Source organism: Mytilus edulis, chromosome 14 (assembly GCF_963676685.1).
Source record: "Mytilus edulis chromosome 14, xbMytEdul2.2, whole genome shotgun sequence".
Taxonomy (NCBI): domain Eukaryota; kingdom Metazoa; phylum Mollusca; class Bivalvia; order Mytilida; family Mytilidae; genus Mytilus; species Mytilus edulis.
Window position 1 is genome coordinate 44,836,871 of NC_092357.1, and position 16,029 is coordinate 44,852,899.

A 16,029-nucleotide genomic window follows, 5' to 3' on the forward strand; every position below is an offset into this window, starting at 1 on the left:
TTACCATGCGATCAAAATCCGACTGTTAAACTTACTTTTCTGAAATAATTGATAAATTATATTTCATATGAGCCCATGTACGTGCTCTTTGTTGCAAATGCAGTATTCAATTAAGTTTTTTGCTTTTTTAAAGCTTTAGGTCTACTATGACTAAAAAGAGTTACAAGTCAAAACATAAAACATAAAGTCACTCCCGATCTGTAAGTCAATTACAAGAAGTATCCTCTTTGATACATTAGGTACTATTCACACATTTGTTTATCAGTTAACTGAAATCACTTCAACTGTCGTATAGAGTAACATTTAAAATGATTTCGTAAAAATTTACCTTTGTCAAGCCTGGTCAGTATGTTGACTGGGTCGTCTATTGTAAACTGAGCTTTTATACTTGGTGATGTTATGAAGTCAAATGTTTTAAGTTTGATAGCTGTAAATGTTTCATTTTCGGTATCTTTACTTTTATCTGATGTGAGCTCTTTATATGGGGCAACTATCACTTTAAACGCAAGCTCTATCCTATAAAAAAAATGGATTTAAAACTTAACTGATCTATATTTCAATAACACGAATAGACATCAAGAACCTAAATGACTATATTGGTATACGAATTTCAAATGTTCAATAAGCTGAAAAAGTCAAAACTATGATATTAGACATCATCCGTAAAACTATGTAGATAATATACAAAAGTTCCCACCTATGAGAGCTGTACAACATGAGTTGAACGACTTATATGTGTATATGAAATTGAGAATGGAAATGGGGAATGTGTCAAAGAGACAACAACCCGACCATAGATCAGACAACAGCAGAAGGTCACCAACAGGTCTTCAATGCAGCGAATAATTCCCGCTCCCGGATGCGTCCTTCAGTTGACCCCTAAACAAATATGTATACTAGTTTAGTGATAATACATATTTGACATTGACAGTTATTAAAGTCATACCCTATATTAAAACTATTGCTCAAAATGATTTCACCATTGAAACATCTTCGTAAATATTTTCATCAAACATACTATAAAGTCAATAACAACAAAATTCACGAGAATGAACACCGAAAAAATATGTTTTCTCTTTGTATTGGCATGCATATCCTTTTTTTTTTTTTAGACTGGATGTAAATTTCTGTAAACCAAAAGTAGCAATATGTCTCTCTTATATAAGACAATTGTATCTCAAAACCATTTATCTTTAAAATCAATAACATAATAAGACTAGGAGTGACGTATTTTAAAGCGGAAGATTCAAATACATAATTTTTTATAAGGTAAAAGTACATAGAAACCATATTTTGGGAATTAGTTTCGAAAAAAAATCATTGACCCCAGCAGAAGAATTGAGAAAACTTGACGAGACTACTTATCTTTCATTTAAAAATTCAATAGTTGATAGACCTTGATGAGGTTACGTTTGAAAATTTAATTCATCACAACGTTAAAACGCTGCCATTTATAGGTTGGATTCCGCTTTTTCGAAATATTGTCATCGATCGTGTCCAGGCCAAAATGACTCAAAGCTAAGCCGCAAAAAACTGACAATGTTATCCAATACACACTGTAATGGCTATGGATTATCTACCAGCACACTGGTAGGACTAGGGCTGCCCGAGAACAGAACTAACGAATTTCAGTCACTGCAGTTGGAATTCCATCATTAAGAATAATCAGCTCGCCAACAATATACACAAGATATAAATTATATTGAATACCTGTTGGTGCAACTGGATAATCGTTTGCATCAGTGTGAACCCAACCTCAGACATTTTATCGATCCTGGTATTTTAGTCATTTACACTAAGACTGGCGAGAAATATCAAGCAACAATATCCAAATATAAGAACATTATTAATAGCATCTTAGCCAAGTAACAATTAACAGTCTTAGCAGCGAGATGTACAATTCAAGCACGTTTTTTCAGAAACTATCTTCATCAGTAAGTATGAATTTAAACATAAACATCATGTTAAAATTCGTAAAAATTCATTGTACATTTCTTATGTTGCAGACTATATTTCTTTTTAAAAAATATCACTACATGAACATTCAAAACCTACACAACCCATCAGCTACAATTGTATTGTGAATAAATAATGGTACACTCGCAGTAGTCGTTATTCAAATTGTTAAAATATTAGATCTATACTTACGATACGTCTGCTTGTCGTCGTTTTCTATATTGTGAACCTTTATGACTTGGTTTAAACCTTAATTGAACAGAAACAACGAAAAATTATTTTAAGTAATCTGCTGATTTGAAAATTTAAGTATACATTTTTATTAAATGCCAATTCAGCTTTAAGGGTGCTCGCGGGTATAAAACAATTTATTTATAAATATAGGAGTTCTCTATATTTTTTTCTATAAATGAACGTTATCATATACTTAATAGAAATATAAGATAAAACTATGGGGTCACTGTTCACAATCGGCCTTCGAAAGATTTACATTTTTGTAAAGGTATTTTTTTTTCTGTTGAACTAATAGGAGAAATAAAGGTAATATCGAAATAAAAAAAAGAACTTAATTATAGAAATCGCTCAAATGTTACAATAGTTTAGTTTAAGTACAGCTTATTTGAAAAAAAATTAGAAAAAAGTATAGATCACCTATAAGTTGAAACGAAATTTCAAATTTAATACCAAAACATGACATTTTTGCACCAAAGGGAGATAATTTAAAGCTTTTTCAATGATATATACATTTGAAAAATCATATGGGGACAAAACGAATTGATTTGTTTGGATGATTTTTGTAAAATATGATAAAGTAACAACTAATAATTTAAAAGTAATAAATAAAATTTGTAAGGAAAAAAAATGTTTATAATTTTTTTATGAAATTTTGTACCTTCGAGCCTCCTTAATACCATATCGAAGATTAACATTAGAAACGATTGAAAAGTAAAAAAAAAAACTTTCTTTGTTCTTATGAATTAAATTTAAATCAGTTATTTAACTTAAAGAAAGACACTTAATATAATAAGAAGTTAACATTCTCTTTCAACATAAGTATGGTATATCAGTACATACCGGAATATGTCAATCCCAATAAATCCTGGTACACCTTTATACTGTTCTTGAAGCTAGAAGAATATACATAAACACATACCATACAAGTGTAAATTTAAAATGTGTAGGTGATGTTCATCGGGTACATGGCCAATCCTATTTTTCCAGAAATTTCCTGGACGTGTTTATTGAGCCAAACTAACCAGATGAGTATTGTTAAGGCATCGATACTTTAACTTTTGATTGTCATACAACATAACCTTTTTTTATCATAAAAAAATTCTTAAGTGATTTACCATTGTGAAAAAAACTAATATAGGTACGAAAATGAAAAACAAACTTTATATATACATTGTAAAATGCAAATTTCTTTGTCATTCATGTATATCATTTATTTTATTGATTTTAATTATGAAGCACATTCCTTTAAGCGTTGACATTACTAATCCGCCGAACAGCCAAACATCAGACACATTATGATATCATGCATGTCATAAAATTGTTTATAATAATTACCAGAACTAACTATTAAACTTCCGAAAGAAATGCTGAACTTTAAAACTCATAAGTCAAAAATAATCTTACAATCCCATAGAAATAAAAAAAAATCTAGGTACGAAAATGAAAAACAAACTTTATATATACATTGTAAATCCCATAGAAATAAAAAAAAAAATAAAAAAATGACGTACACCAGTATATAAAACGTAAAATTGAAAAACAAAACACTCAGTATAAATAATCCTATTTAAATGGAGGTGACAGCAGGTTCTTTGGATGAGTATGTATATCCTGCTACACGAGTGTGACACGGTCTTATTTAATGGGTCATATTTTGAAAACAAGTGGGATATGATTGTGCTTACAACGATTGTAACATATCCGTTGTCATTTGTCGAACATATATTTTATCACGGTCAAGTACATCGTACTTTCGTCCTTTAAGTTTTAAAAGAACTTATGTCTACTTCGCTACTTGGAAATGTAGATAAAATAGCTTCTTGTGAGCATCAATCCTCTATTACTGAAATCATGATTTCTACAATACATGATCACTACAATACATGATCAAAAGGAAGATATATACTGGGATAGTTGTTAACAGCAAGAGTTTGAAATATAGCAATTTGTTTGAGCGACATGGAAAACGATGAGTGCAATGTAAGGGCAATCAAACAGAACTGTTTGAGGAATTCAAACAGATAATTATCATGTGTTTAAAATAAAGCTGTGTGTCTTATATTGATACTTAATAAAAAAAAATCTTTACTGTTCAACATTTGCTCTGTTTAAACATATTAAAAGTAAAATAGCAACAATTGCGAACTACAAGGAACATTCAAAACGGAACGTCCCTTGTCAATAGGCAAACCAAAAGCTCATACATATCAAACATATACACAGCTGTCATATTCCTGTATTTGAACATACATTTTGTATTGTAAAATAGAAGGATTAAATCTGGTTTTTCGTCCTCGAGGGTTTCACAAGCGCAGTAGTCAACACTTCGGTGTCGATATGAATATCAATTATATGGTCTTTTGAATAAATGTCCTGTTTGAAAAACTTAGAATTTTTCGAAATACTAAGGAATTTCTTTTCCAAGGAATAGATTACCTTAGACGTATTTGACACAACTGTTTGGAATTTCGGTCCTCAATGCTCTTCAACTTTGTATTTATTTGACTTTATAACATTTTTTATCAGAGCGTCACTGGGAAGTCATGTGTAGACGAAACGCGCGTCTGGCGTTTTAAATTATCATTCTGGTAACTTTGATAACTTTTTACACCACTGGGTCGATGCCACTGCTGGTGGACGTTTCGTCTCCGAGGGTATCACCAACCCAGTAGTCAGTACGTTGGTGTTGACATGAATATCAATTATATGGTCATTTGTATACATGTCCTGTTTACAAAACACCTTTCCATAAAAATCTTGAATAGATGTATTAGAAACAATCATTTGTAGGAACATTTAACTTGCGAGAGAAGCACACAGACGACTAGAACAAATATCAGATAACTACACATTAGACGCAAACACAAATATCTACAATAACACAGGAGATAAATAAATAAACAAACCTGTGAACATTATATAGTAATGCATGATAGCTGTAAAAGTTTTGACGTGCTGGATGATGGTGTGTATTTTTGTCTACTAGCCTTGTAAACTTACTTACTTTTTCATGGAATTTCCTCAATTCTTGCGGTGAACCAGTGAAGTTTGTTTGTTTGGTTTTGGCCTTTAAATATATAACAATTTCTACTTCCACTGTTGCATCTATGAAACAGAAGATCACAATTATTTGACTGATGTTTGTTGCTTTCGTAACTCAGGTTTAATGGCATAATTTGTCAATGCATTCACGGAGTATACATTTGTTTTGAGATCAAACATATCAAACATGTAAACACAGAACCCATATAAAAAGCTCAATCAGTATAAACAATTTAACATAGTAGCTTTAGGTTGCACTTTGTAAATACAGCTGTTTCTCAAACCACACCTATTTATAATATTAATATGTTAATTTGTGAACGTGATTGTTCCAATATGTTATATTTGGGTTTCATCTCATAGCAACATTACTTTGAATGTAACCAGTTTAGAAAAACATGGTAGCGTCTCATTTTTAATTTTAATGAAGTCTAAAAATGGAGTTACGGGTAGTATAGAATTTTAGTATAAGAAGTAAAATCACAAAAATACTGAACTTAGAGGAAGATCAATTGGGAAAGTCCATAATCACATGGCAAAATCAAATAACAAAACGCATCAAAAACGAATGGACAAGAACTGTCATATTCCTGACTTGGTACAGGCATTTTCAAATGTAGAAAATGGTGGATTAAACCTGGTTCTATAGCGCTAACCCTCTCACTTTTGTAATGACAGTCTCATCAATTTCCGATATTTTTACATTGATGCGTTAAATAAACACACACAATAAATATAATAGTCAAAATATGGGTACATCAGTCATCATCGTTTAACAATTTTAAAAGGAACAATTTAACAGAACACAAAAACATCTACTATCTACGAACACATTTATTGAGTGTCTGACGTCAGAAAATTTTATACGTCACATAAATTTGTCGTTCAATGTGCGTACAAACAATTTTAAAATTTTCATGGGAATGTTAGCATACAGGGTTAAAAAATCAAAAGTATGTAAGAATAAATTTAAGAAATAGACCGAGATTTAAACTAGTCCAAAAGTTATATATAGAATTTATAAGAATCCAAAAATAGTTAATACCACTACGCGATTGAATGATTTTGACGTTTGTGGTTCAACGTATATTGTAATTCATAATAGAAATATATCATAATGACATATAATAGAACAATATCATACTGACGGGATCTTTTAAAGTACAGAGTCACGTTATAAGACAAAAGAAATACAAAAAGTCGCAAATACAAAACAAACCACAAAAAATGAAAGCCAATACAAACACATTGACAAGATGTATAAGTACCGAGCCACGTGAAACGGATATCACATGAAACCATTTAACAGTAAAAGTAATATTAATAATAGAACAAAGACAAATGAAAGAACTATAAAACACATTGTTAAGATGATAAACAACATCAGTACGAAGAATCTATACATCAAGACCATCGTGTATTATTTGAGAAGTTGATACGGAATATTTATCAACAAGGTCTTGGTACCTTCCGATGAACTTTTTTAGAAAAAGAACGAGACGTTCTGTGACATACCCCTGTTTCATCAACTTTCTACTCAGACACTGATGACGTATTACAAAGTCTGAGTAGGAGCTGCAAGCTCTTGAATATCGAATAAGTTGGGAAATATATATCCCATATGCAGGTGAAGTTGGTATATTGCTACTAAGGTGGGGGAAATTTATGATTTCAAAATTAAAATCGTCTCGTTTGTCATAGATTCTGGTACTGAGATGACTGTGTAAGTCAAATTCGAGATATAAGTCTAAAAATGAGGCGGAGGAAGCCGTGTCTGTTGTTTCTTTAATCTCTAGTTCTGGGGGATATATTAATGGAACCCAATCAGAAAAGTTCGGATTGTTTATGGAAAGAACATCATCAATATATCTGAAAGTGAAATTAAATAATCTGGCTTCTTTGATTCTCTTGTTTTTTACAAGTGTCTGGAGGAACTCCGATTCATATGAAAATAAGAAGAGGTCGGCAAGAAGAGGCGCACAGTTTGTTCCCATAGGAATGCCGACAATTTGTTGGAAAAGTCTACCTCCAAACTCAACAAATATGTTGTCGAAAAGAAACTCCAGCATACTGACCACTTGTTCTTCTGTGTAGCATATCTTACCTTTTTGTTTGTCACTATTTACGAAATATGCCTTATGAAATCCCAAAGTAATAAATTTATAGCGTATGCTACCATTTTTATGTTGAAAGGCATTGTGGATTATTTCTTTAAGGCGATTTTTCAATTTCACATGGGGAATGGTGGTATACAGGGTTGAAAAATCAAAAGTTTTGATGGAACTAATTTCAGAAAAAGACCGAGATTTAAAATTGTCTAGAAGTTCTTTAGAATTTTTAAGAATCCACATATGGTTAATACCACTACGCGAGTAAACAGTTTCACAGTATTTCTGAAGACCCTCTTTCACTGCGGACAGAATTTTAGTCAATCTAATGGACAATTCTTTAGTAGAACATGAAGATGAGCCAGCAATATACCGTTGTTTGTACGGAGTTTTATGAAGCTTTGGTATCCAATACAAACAAGGTAAGTCCTCCGATTTGGTGTTCAATGCAATGTTTATTGAAGCCATGAAGGACTTATGATTTGCTAAAATCTCATCCTTGTCAAATGATATGTCTTTGTATGTGGGATTACCTGAGTGCTCCTTTATACCCAATTCTTTTACAAGACATTCGTAGTAATACGATTTACATACAAAGACAATATTATTTGAAGCTTTGTCCGCAGGAACAACAACATACTTATCATGAAGAGTTGATAGACATTTCATGGCCTCTTTGTCTCTGAAAACGGACTTTGGTCGATCGTTCACACAGTTTTTCAACTTGTGAACGCGACGCTTTATCAGAGACCTGATAGTTTTAACCCATTCTGACAAAGTGTCCAGTTCAACTTCTTCTCGCTTAGCCCATGCTCTGGCGTAGTCCTCAATGGAATCCATAATTATTTTGCAGTTATGGTTCCAATTGATGTGTTGGGGTTCTCTAAACTTAGGACCATGAGAAATCACCTTTCGGAGATTTTCATGTTGAATTATGTTTAGATCCCCAGTTATAACATGACCAGAGGGGCTGTAATTATAAGGCGAGTGGGAACAGTCACATGTCGGAGGTTGTTTTAGGTATTGTTCTAAGTCAAGGTCCTGCAATGCTCGTTTATAGTTAAATATTTTAGGTGCAATGGTTTTGGTGTAACTGTAGGATACAATAGGAACAGACTGATAAGTTTAAAAATTATTAATTTACATCAAGGCCTTGGTACCTTCCGAAAGTTTAAACTGTTAAAAGTTCAGGGCACATAAATGTTGAGGATATGCCGCCTAGTCCTTGCTGTTTTCCTTTGAATGAAATCATTAACTTTCCGTTCTTGGATATCATGTTTAACGAAACATCATAGTAAAAGAGTCACAGTTTTATCCACAAAGGGAGTTTCAATGGGAACCTAAGTATTCTGTATAAACAGAATTACAACCCGTAACATTGTGAAAGGTTAAACAAACTAAACGCCTTGATGTAAATTAATAATTTTTAAATGTTATACAGTTTGCTTAAGGAGGATCATCTGTATATATTTTTCTACCAAAATGAAGATTTTACTACGCTTCTTTTAAAAAATAAATTAAAGGTAATGGTCAATGTGCAAATTTGCAAGCTATGATTTGTGCAAAACTTGCAAAGATTGTTAATGAAAAGAACACTTTTTATGACCAAAAATAAATCTTTGTGATAGAAAAAATGGTCTAAAGAATTGTTTTTCCTGGAACAAATAAAAATATAAAATTTTACTATGAATCCAGTATACCAAATTTGCTATCAGAATTATCTCCCTTCGAATAGCTTAGTTAACCAGATTGATTTTAAAGGCTCAACTATTTGGTATTTGTTTTACACATGTTGAATAATGCAACCAATCACTATTTTTTTATACAAATAAACAGTTTTACGATTAAACTGCAAACTCTGTCTCACAATTTTCAGATGTATGTAAAGACCTAGACCAATTGTGCACTGCAATGAATGATCTTAGATGGTGGCATACAACCTTATATATAAAAATGTCATTATTAAAGATGTACAGTGTTTATTCATTACATCCATTTTGGATCGTCTTAGAATACCCCAAAAGATAAAGGGTATATTAGATTCAGTTGACAATTATCAGCAGTTTACACAGGTGATGAATAATATCTATTATAATGAATATGAAGTTTTAAACTTTGAATATCTGAACATCTGACACAAGTTACTTTACACAATTTTGCTTTTGTTAATCGAGTTAAAATTTGTTTTATGATCATTACTTAAGAAATAATTCATGGAAGCCATAGATTGTTGGATATTTACACATGGCCTGGGCCGTGATATGCGAATTTTATCCTGGGCAACGAATATCACGGCCCAGGTCATGTGTAAATTTCCATGAATTATTTCGATTCTAATAAAACAAATACGGTCATTAAAAAAAATGAAGCGAGGGTGGGTATGCTGTGTGTGTGGCTGTTCTTTTTATTCCCTGTTAGATAAAGCTCAAATATCTTTATAAATATGTAGCTTGCATAGGTTATTTCGTGAATAACTGCTAGAAATACACTTTTAACATGTTTAAATTCTTTAAATTCTAAAACCCAACATTTGCCATTTAATTTACATGTTTTTCTCGGAAGCTTCCGTCAAATCCAAAGTTGACATTTTTTAACTAAGGAGCCGCCATGTTGACTTTCTGAAATGAGTAAATTTGCTAATAACGCAATATAATAGAAAATAAAACAAAACCTACCTCAAAAATCAGTTTTAAAACGATATCATACGAATTCCGATGGTTCTTAAAACAGAAAACTTTTAACTGTTTGCGGTTTCATTTGTATGACGTCATGTTTTAAAATGTCTTAAATGCGCCAAAAACGATTAATAGACTTTCGCGGAATTTTTTTAAAATTTTTATTTTGTTGATTTCTCCGAGCTCTTGTGCATTACTCCTTTTTATTTGGTATACGAATAAGAATAAAAGTTATTTTGTCTTTTTTTAATTGCACTTTTTAAAACAATAAAATCGGCAAAGGGTCTGCAAATAGGTTCCAATACATGTATAAGTACGTGGGACACTTATTGTAACAGCCATTATAATGTATATCTCTGAGTCAGTGCTAAGTATATTTTATTGAAAATTTAGCACAGTGTTGTTTACAAAGTTGAAGAAGCACGTCATATTAGAATAGATGATATTACATGTACAGTTCATGGATTGTCAAATAAATGACTGTATTTAGTCACAAAGTATGTTTTTGGCTTTGGTATATATTACTGTAAAAATAAACAATAATGACACAATAGCATGTAGCCACCACTATGTATCGTTATGTTGTGCTTCCTCTTTTGTTGCTCTACATTCAGTTATATTTTGCATTTTGAGATGTTATTTTGCCGAAAAAAAACCACAAGAAACACAACTTTTTTCAATGGAAAATATACATAAATGTTTAATGTTTACTTCTGAGTGAATTGTTTGTTCATAACGTTATTTAATTGTCCTAAATGCCATAAATAAATGTGATCTGTCTCAAATAATTTAATACCAAATACTACATTTGGATTTAAACTGTTTTCAACATTATAAAATATTAAGTAGTTTCTATCCATATGCGTTCGAACATTGTTTTGTTAAAACCAGTATAGTTACCAATTTCCAGGCATTCATGTTGACATTGTAGTGGTATGCAAAGATAAACATGGTCAATTAGCATATCATCTTTAACTTAAGAAGATTTAATTTTTTAATGTGCCAATGAATAAATCATGTTTTTTCTAATTTGCCAATTTTAGTCATATAATTGTTTACTAGTTTTTTTCTCGCTAACAGATGAGTAACATATTCATCATTTTAACCATACACATACTTAATACATTTTAGAAATACCTTTGTTTGGGATTTTCGTGGATGACATTTGAGTTACTGTACTTGTCGGTTTCGTGCTTACTAGTAAACCATGTGATGTCCCTTTCAGTTTCGTCGCATCGGTCGGGTCAACAGTTGAAATTTTGGTCGAACTTACACTAGACAATGTTGTTCCTGACTTCTCAGAAGTACCAATGGAACGTGTTGATGGGGTTGGATGATTTGTCGTTTTAACAGTGGACGATGATGATCCGGACTTGTTAGATGTACGGATAGAACTTGTTGATGCAGTTGGATTATTTGTCATTTTGACTGTGGACGATGATGTTTTTGACTTGTTAGATAAACCGATAGAACTTGTTGATGCGGTTGGATTATTTGTCGTTTTAACAGTGGAAGATGATGATCCGCACTTGTTAGATGTACCGATAGAACCTGTTAATGCGGTTAGATTTTTTGTCGTTTTAACAGTGGACGATGATAATCCGGACTTGTTAGATGTTCCGATAGAACTTGTTGATGCGGTTGAATTATTTGTCGTTTTAACAGTGGACAATGATGATACTGACTTGTTAGATGTACCAATAGAGCTTGTTGATCCAGATGGATTATTTGTCGTTTTAACAGTGGAAGATGATGATCTGGACTTGTTAGATGTACCGATAGAACTTGTTGATGCGTTCGGATGATTTGTCGTTTTAACAGTGGACGATGATGGTCCTGACTTGTTAGATGTACCAATAGAACTTGTTGATGCATTGGGATAATTTTTCGTTTTAACAGTGGACGAGGATGATCCGGACTTGTGAGATGTTCCAATAGAACTTGTTGATGCGGTTGGATTATTTGTCATTTTAACATTGGACGATGATGATCTGGACTTGTTGGATGTACCGATAGAACTTGTTGATGCGGTGTGATTATTTGTCATTTTAACAGTGGACGATGATGATCCTGACTTGTTAGATGTACCAATGGAAAGTGTAAATGCGTTTGGATGATTTGTCGTTTTGACAGTGGACGATGATGATCCTGACTTATTAGATGTACCGATAGAACTTGTTGATGCAGTTGGATAATTTGTCATTTTAACATTGGACGATGATGATCTGGACTTGTTGGATGTACCGATAGAACTTGTTGATGCGGTGTGATTATTTGTCATTTTAACAGTGGACAATGATGATCCTGACTTGTTAGATGTACCAATGGAAAGTGTAAATGCGTTTGGATGATTTGTCGTTTTGACAGTGGACGATGATGATCCTGACTTATTAGATGTACCGATAGAACTTGTTGATGCAGTTGGATAATTTGTCGTTTTAACAGTGGCCGATGATGATCCTGACTTGTTAGATGTACCGATAGAGCTTTTTGATGCGGTTGGACTATTTGTCGTTTTGACAGTGGACGATGATGTTTCTGACTTGTTAGATGTACCGATAGAACTTGTTGATGCGGTTGAATTATTTGTCGTTTTAACAGTGGACGATGATGATCCGGACTTGTTAGATGTACCGATAGAACTTGTTGATGCAGTTGGATTATGTGTCGTTTTAACAGTGGGCAATGATGATCCTGTCTTATTAGAGGTACCGACAGAACTTGTTGATGCAGTTGGATAATTTGTCGTTTTAACAGTGGACGATGCTGATCCTGACTTGTTAGATTTACCGATAGAACTTGTTGATGCGTTTGGATGATTTGTCGTTTTAACAGTGGAAGATGATGATCCTGATTTGTTAGATGTACCGATAAAACTTGTTGATGCAGTTGGATGATTTGACGTTTTAACAGTGGACGACGATGATCTGGACTTGTTAGATGTAGCAATTAAACGTGTTGATGCGTTTGGATGATTTGTCGTTTTAACAGTGGACGATGATGATCCTGACTTGTTAGATGTACCTACTGAACGTGTTGATGCGTTTGGATGATTTGTCGTTTTGACAGTGGACGATGATGATTCTGACTTCTTAGATGTACCGATAAAACTTGTTGATGCAGTTGGATAATTTGTCGTTTTAACAGTGGTCGATGATGATCCTGACTTGTTAGATGTACCGATAGAACTTTTGGATGCGGTTGGTCTATTTGTCGTTTTGACAGTGGACGATGATGTTTCTGACTTGCTAGATGTACCGATAGAACTTGTTGATGCGGTTTGAATATTTGTCGGTTTAACAGTGGAAAATGATGATACGGACTTGTTAGATGTACCAATAGAACTTGGTGATACGGTTGGATTATTTGTCGGTTTAACAGTGGACGATGATGATCCTGATTTGTTAGATGTACCGATAGAACTTGTTGATGCAGTTGGATGATTTGACGTTTTGACAGTTAACGATGTTGATCCGGACTTGTTAGATGTACCAATGGAACGTAATGATGCGTTTGGAAGATTTGTCGTTTTGACAGTGGACGATGATGATCCTGACTTGTTAGATGTACCTGACTTGTTCGATGTACCGATAGAACTTGTTGATGCGGTTGGATTTTTTGTCGTTTTAACAGTGGAAAATGATGATACGGACTTGTTAGATGTACCAATAGAACTTTGTGATACGGTTGGATTATTTGTCGTTTTAACAGTGGACGATGATGATCCGGACTTGTTAGATGTACCGATAGAACTTGTTGATGCGTTTGGATGATTTGTCGTTTTAACAATGGACGATGATGATCCTGACTTGTTAGATGTAGCGATAGAACTTGTGGATACGTTTGGATGATTTGTCGTTTGAACAGTGGACGATGATGATCCGGACTTGTTAGATGTACTGATAGAACTTGTTGATGCAGTTGGATTATTTGTCGTTTTAACAGTGAACGATGATGATCCTGACTTGTTAGATGTACCGATAGAACTTGTTGATGCGGTTGGATTATTTGTCGTTTTAACAGTGGACGATGATGGTCCGAACTTGTTAGATGTACCTATAGAACGTGTTGATGCAGTTGGATGATTTGTCGTTTTAACAGTGGACGATGATGATCCTGACTTGTTAGATGTACCAATTGAACGTGTTGATGCATTTGGATGATTTGTCGTTTTGACAGTGGACGATGATGATCCTGACTTCTTAGATGTACCGATAAAACTTGTTGATGCAGTTGGATAATATGTCGTTTTAACAGTGGTCGATGATGATCCTGACTTGTTATATGTACCGATAGAACTTGTTGATGCGGTTGGATTCTTTTTCGTTTTGACAGTGGATGATGATGTTTCTGACTTGTTAGATGTAGCGATATCAATTATTGATGCAGTTGGATTATTTGTCGCTTTGACAGTGGACGATGATGTTTCTGACTTGTTAGATGTACCGATAGAACTTGTTGATGCGGTTGGATTATTTGTCGTTTGAACAGTGGAAGATGATGATCCTGACTTGTTAGATGTACCAATAGAACTTGTTGATGCGGTTGGATAATGTGTTGTTGTAGCAGTGGACGATGATGATCCGGACTTATTAGATGTATCGATAGAACTTGTTGATACAGATTGATTATGTGTTGTTTTAACAGTGGACGATGATGATCCTGACTTGTAAGATGTACCGATAGAACTTGTTGATGCAGATTGATTATTTGTCGTTTTAACAGTGGAAGATGATGATCCTGACTTCTTAGATGTACCGATAAAACTTGTTGATGCAGTTGGATAATATGTCGTTTTAACAGTGGTCGATGATGATCCTGACTTGTTATATGTACCGATAGAACTTGTTGATGCAGTTTGATTATTTGTCGTTTTAACAGTGGACGATGATGATCCTGACTTGTTAGATGTACCGATATAATTTGTTGATGCGGTTGGATTCTTTTTCGTTTTGACAGTGGATGATGATGTTTCTGACTTGTTAGATGTAGCGATATCAATTATTGATGCAGTTGGATTATTTGTCGCTTTGACAGTGGACGATGATGTTTCTGACTTGTTAGATGTACCGATAGAACTTGTTGATGCGGTTGGATTATTTGTCGTTTGAACAGTGGAAGATGATGATCCTGACTTGTTAGATGTACCAATAGAACTTGTTGATGCGGTTGGATAATGTGTTGTTGTAGCAGTGGACGATGATGATCCGGACTTATTAGATGTGTCGATAGAACTTGTTGATACAGATTGATTATGTGTTGTTTTAACAGTGGACGATGATGATCCTGACTTGTAAGATGTACCGATAGAACTTGTTGATGCAGATTGATTATTTGTCGTTTTAACAGTGGAAGATGATGATCCTGACTTGTTAGATGTACCGATAAAACTTGTTGATGCGGTTGGACTATTTGTGGTTTTAACAGTGGACGATGATGATCTTGACTTGTTAGATGTACCGATAGAACTTGTTGATGCGGTTAGAGTATTTGTCGTTTTAACAGTGGACGATGATGATCCTGACTTGTTAAATGTACCGTTAGAACTTGTTGATGCAGTTGGATTATTTGTCGTTTTAACAGTGGTCGATGATGATCCTGACTTGTTAGATGTACCGATAGAATTTGTTGATGCAGTTGGATCATTTCTCGAATTGACAGTGGACGATGATGTTCCTGACTTGTTAGATGTACCAATAGAATGTGTTGATGCGGTTGGATCATTTCTCGAATAGACAGTGGACGATGATGTTCCTGACTTGTTAGATGTACCGATAGAACGTGTTGATGTGTGGGAGTTGCTTATCATCATGTGCACTGAAATAAACTTTTGTTGATTAACTTATTTGAACACTGTTGGATCTTGAAAATTGTTGACTGATGACTAAAATAAACTATGTGAATGTTTTGATTGATATGTATATGTTTTCAGCAATTGAAATTAACTTTTAACTTAAAAGCACTGCTACAAATGTATACATTATTAAATAATTGGGTATATTGCATACAAATCC

The 16,029-nt window shown here is 33.5% G+C and overlaps 1 protein-coding gene and 1 long non-coding RNA gene across 2 annotated transcripts; both read right to left on the reverse strand.

Annotated features, from left to right (window-relative positions):
• Nucleotides 1-334: 334 nt before the first annotated feature.
• On the reverse strand, nucleotides 335-3,083 carry LOC139503634 (uncharacterized). Its single transcript, XR_011659152.1, has 3 exons — nucleotides 3,031-3,083; nucleotides 2,149-2,205; nucleotides 335-516 (listed from the first exon to the last, which is right to left on the reverse strand). It is a non-coding gene; the product is annotated as an uncharacterized lncRNA (long non-coding RNA).
• Nucleotides 3,084-9,934: 6,851 nt separating this feature from the next.
• LOC139504231 (serine-rich adhesin for platelets-like) lies at nucleotides 9,935-15,824 on the reverse strand. Its single transcript, XM_071294297.1, has 2 exons — nucleotides 11,289-15,824; nucleotides 9,935-9,958 (listed from the first exon to the last, which is right to left on the reverse strand). The coding sequence occupies exons 1-2, from the start codon at nucleotides 15,822-15,824 to the stop codon at nucleotides 9,935-9,937; spliced, it is 4,560 nt and encodes a 1,519-aa protein (XP_071150398.1).
• Between the last annotated feature and the right edge of the window lie 205 nt (nucleotides 15,825-16,029).

Coding starts and splice junctions, on each gene's coding strand:
- LOC139504231 (XM_071294297.1), bottom strand. CDS start 15,824: ATGATAAGCAACTCCCACACATCAACACGTTCTATCGGTACATCTAAC. Junction 9,959..11,288: donor CAGGAACAACATTGTCTAGT/GTAAGTTCGACC, acceptor TACTCATTTCAG/AAAGTCAACATGGCGGCTCC.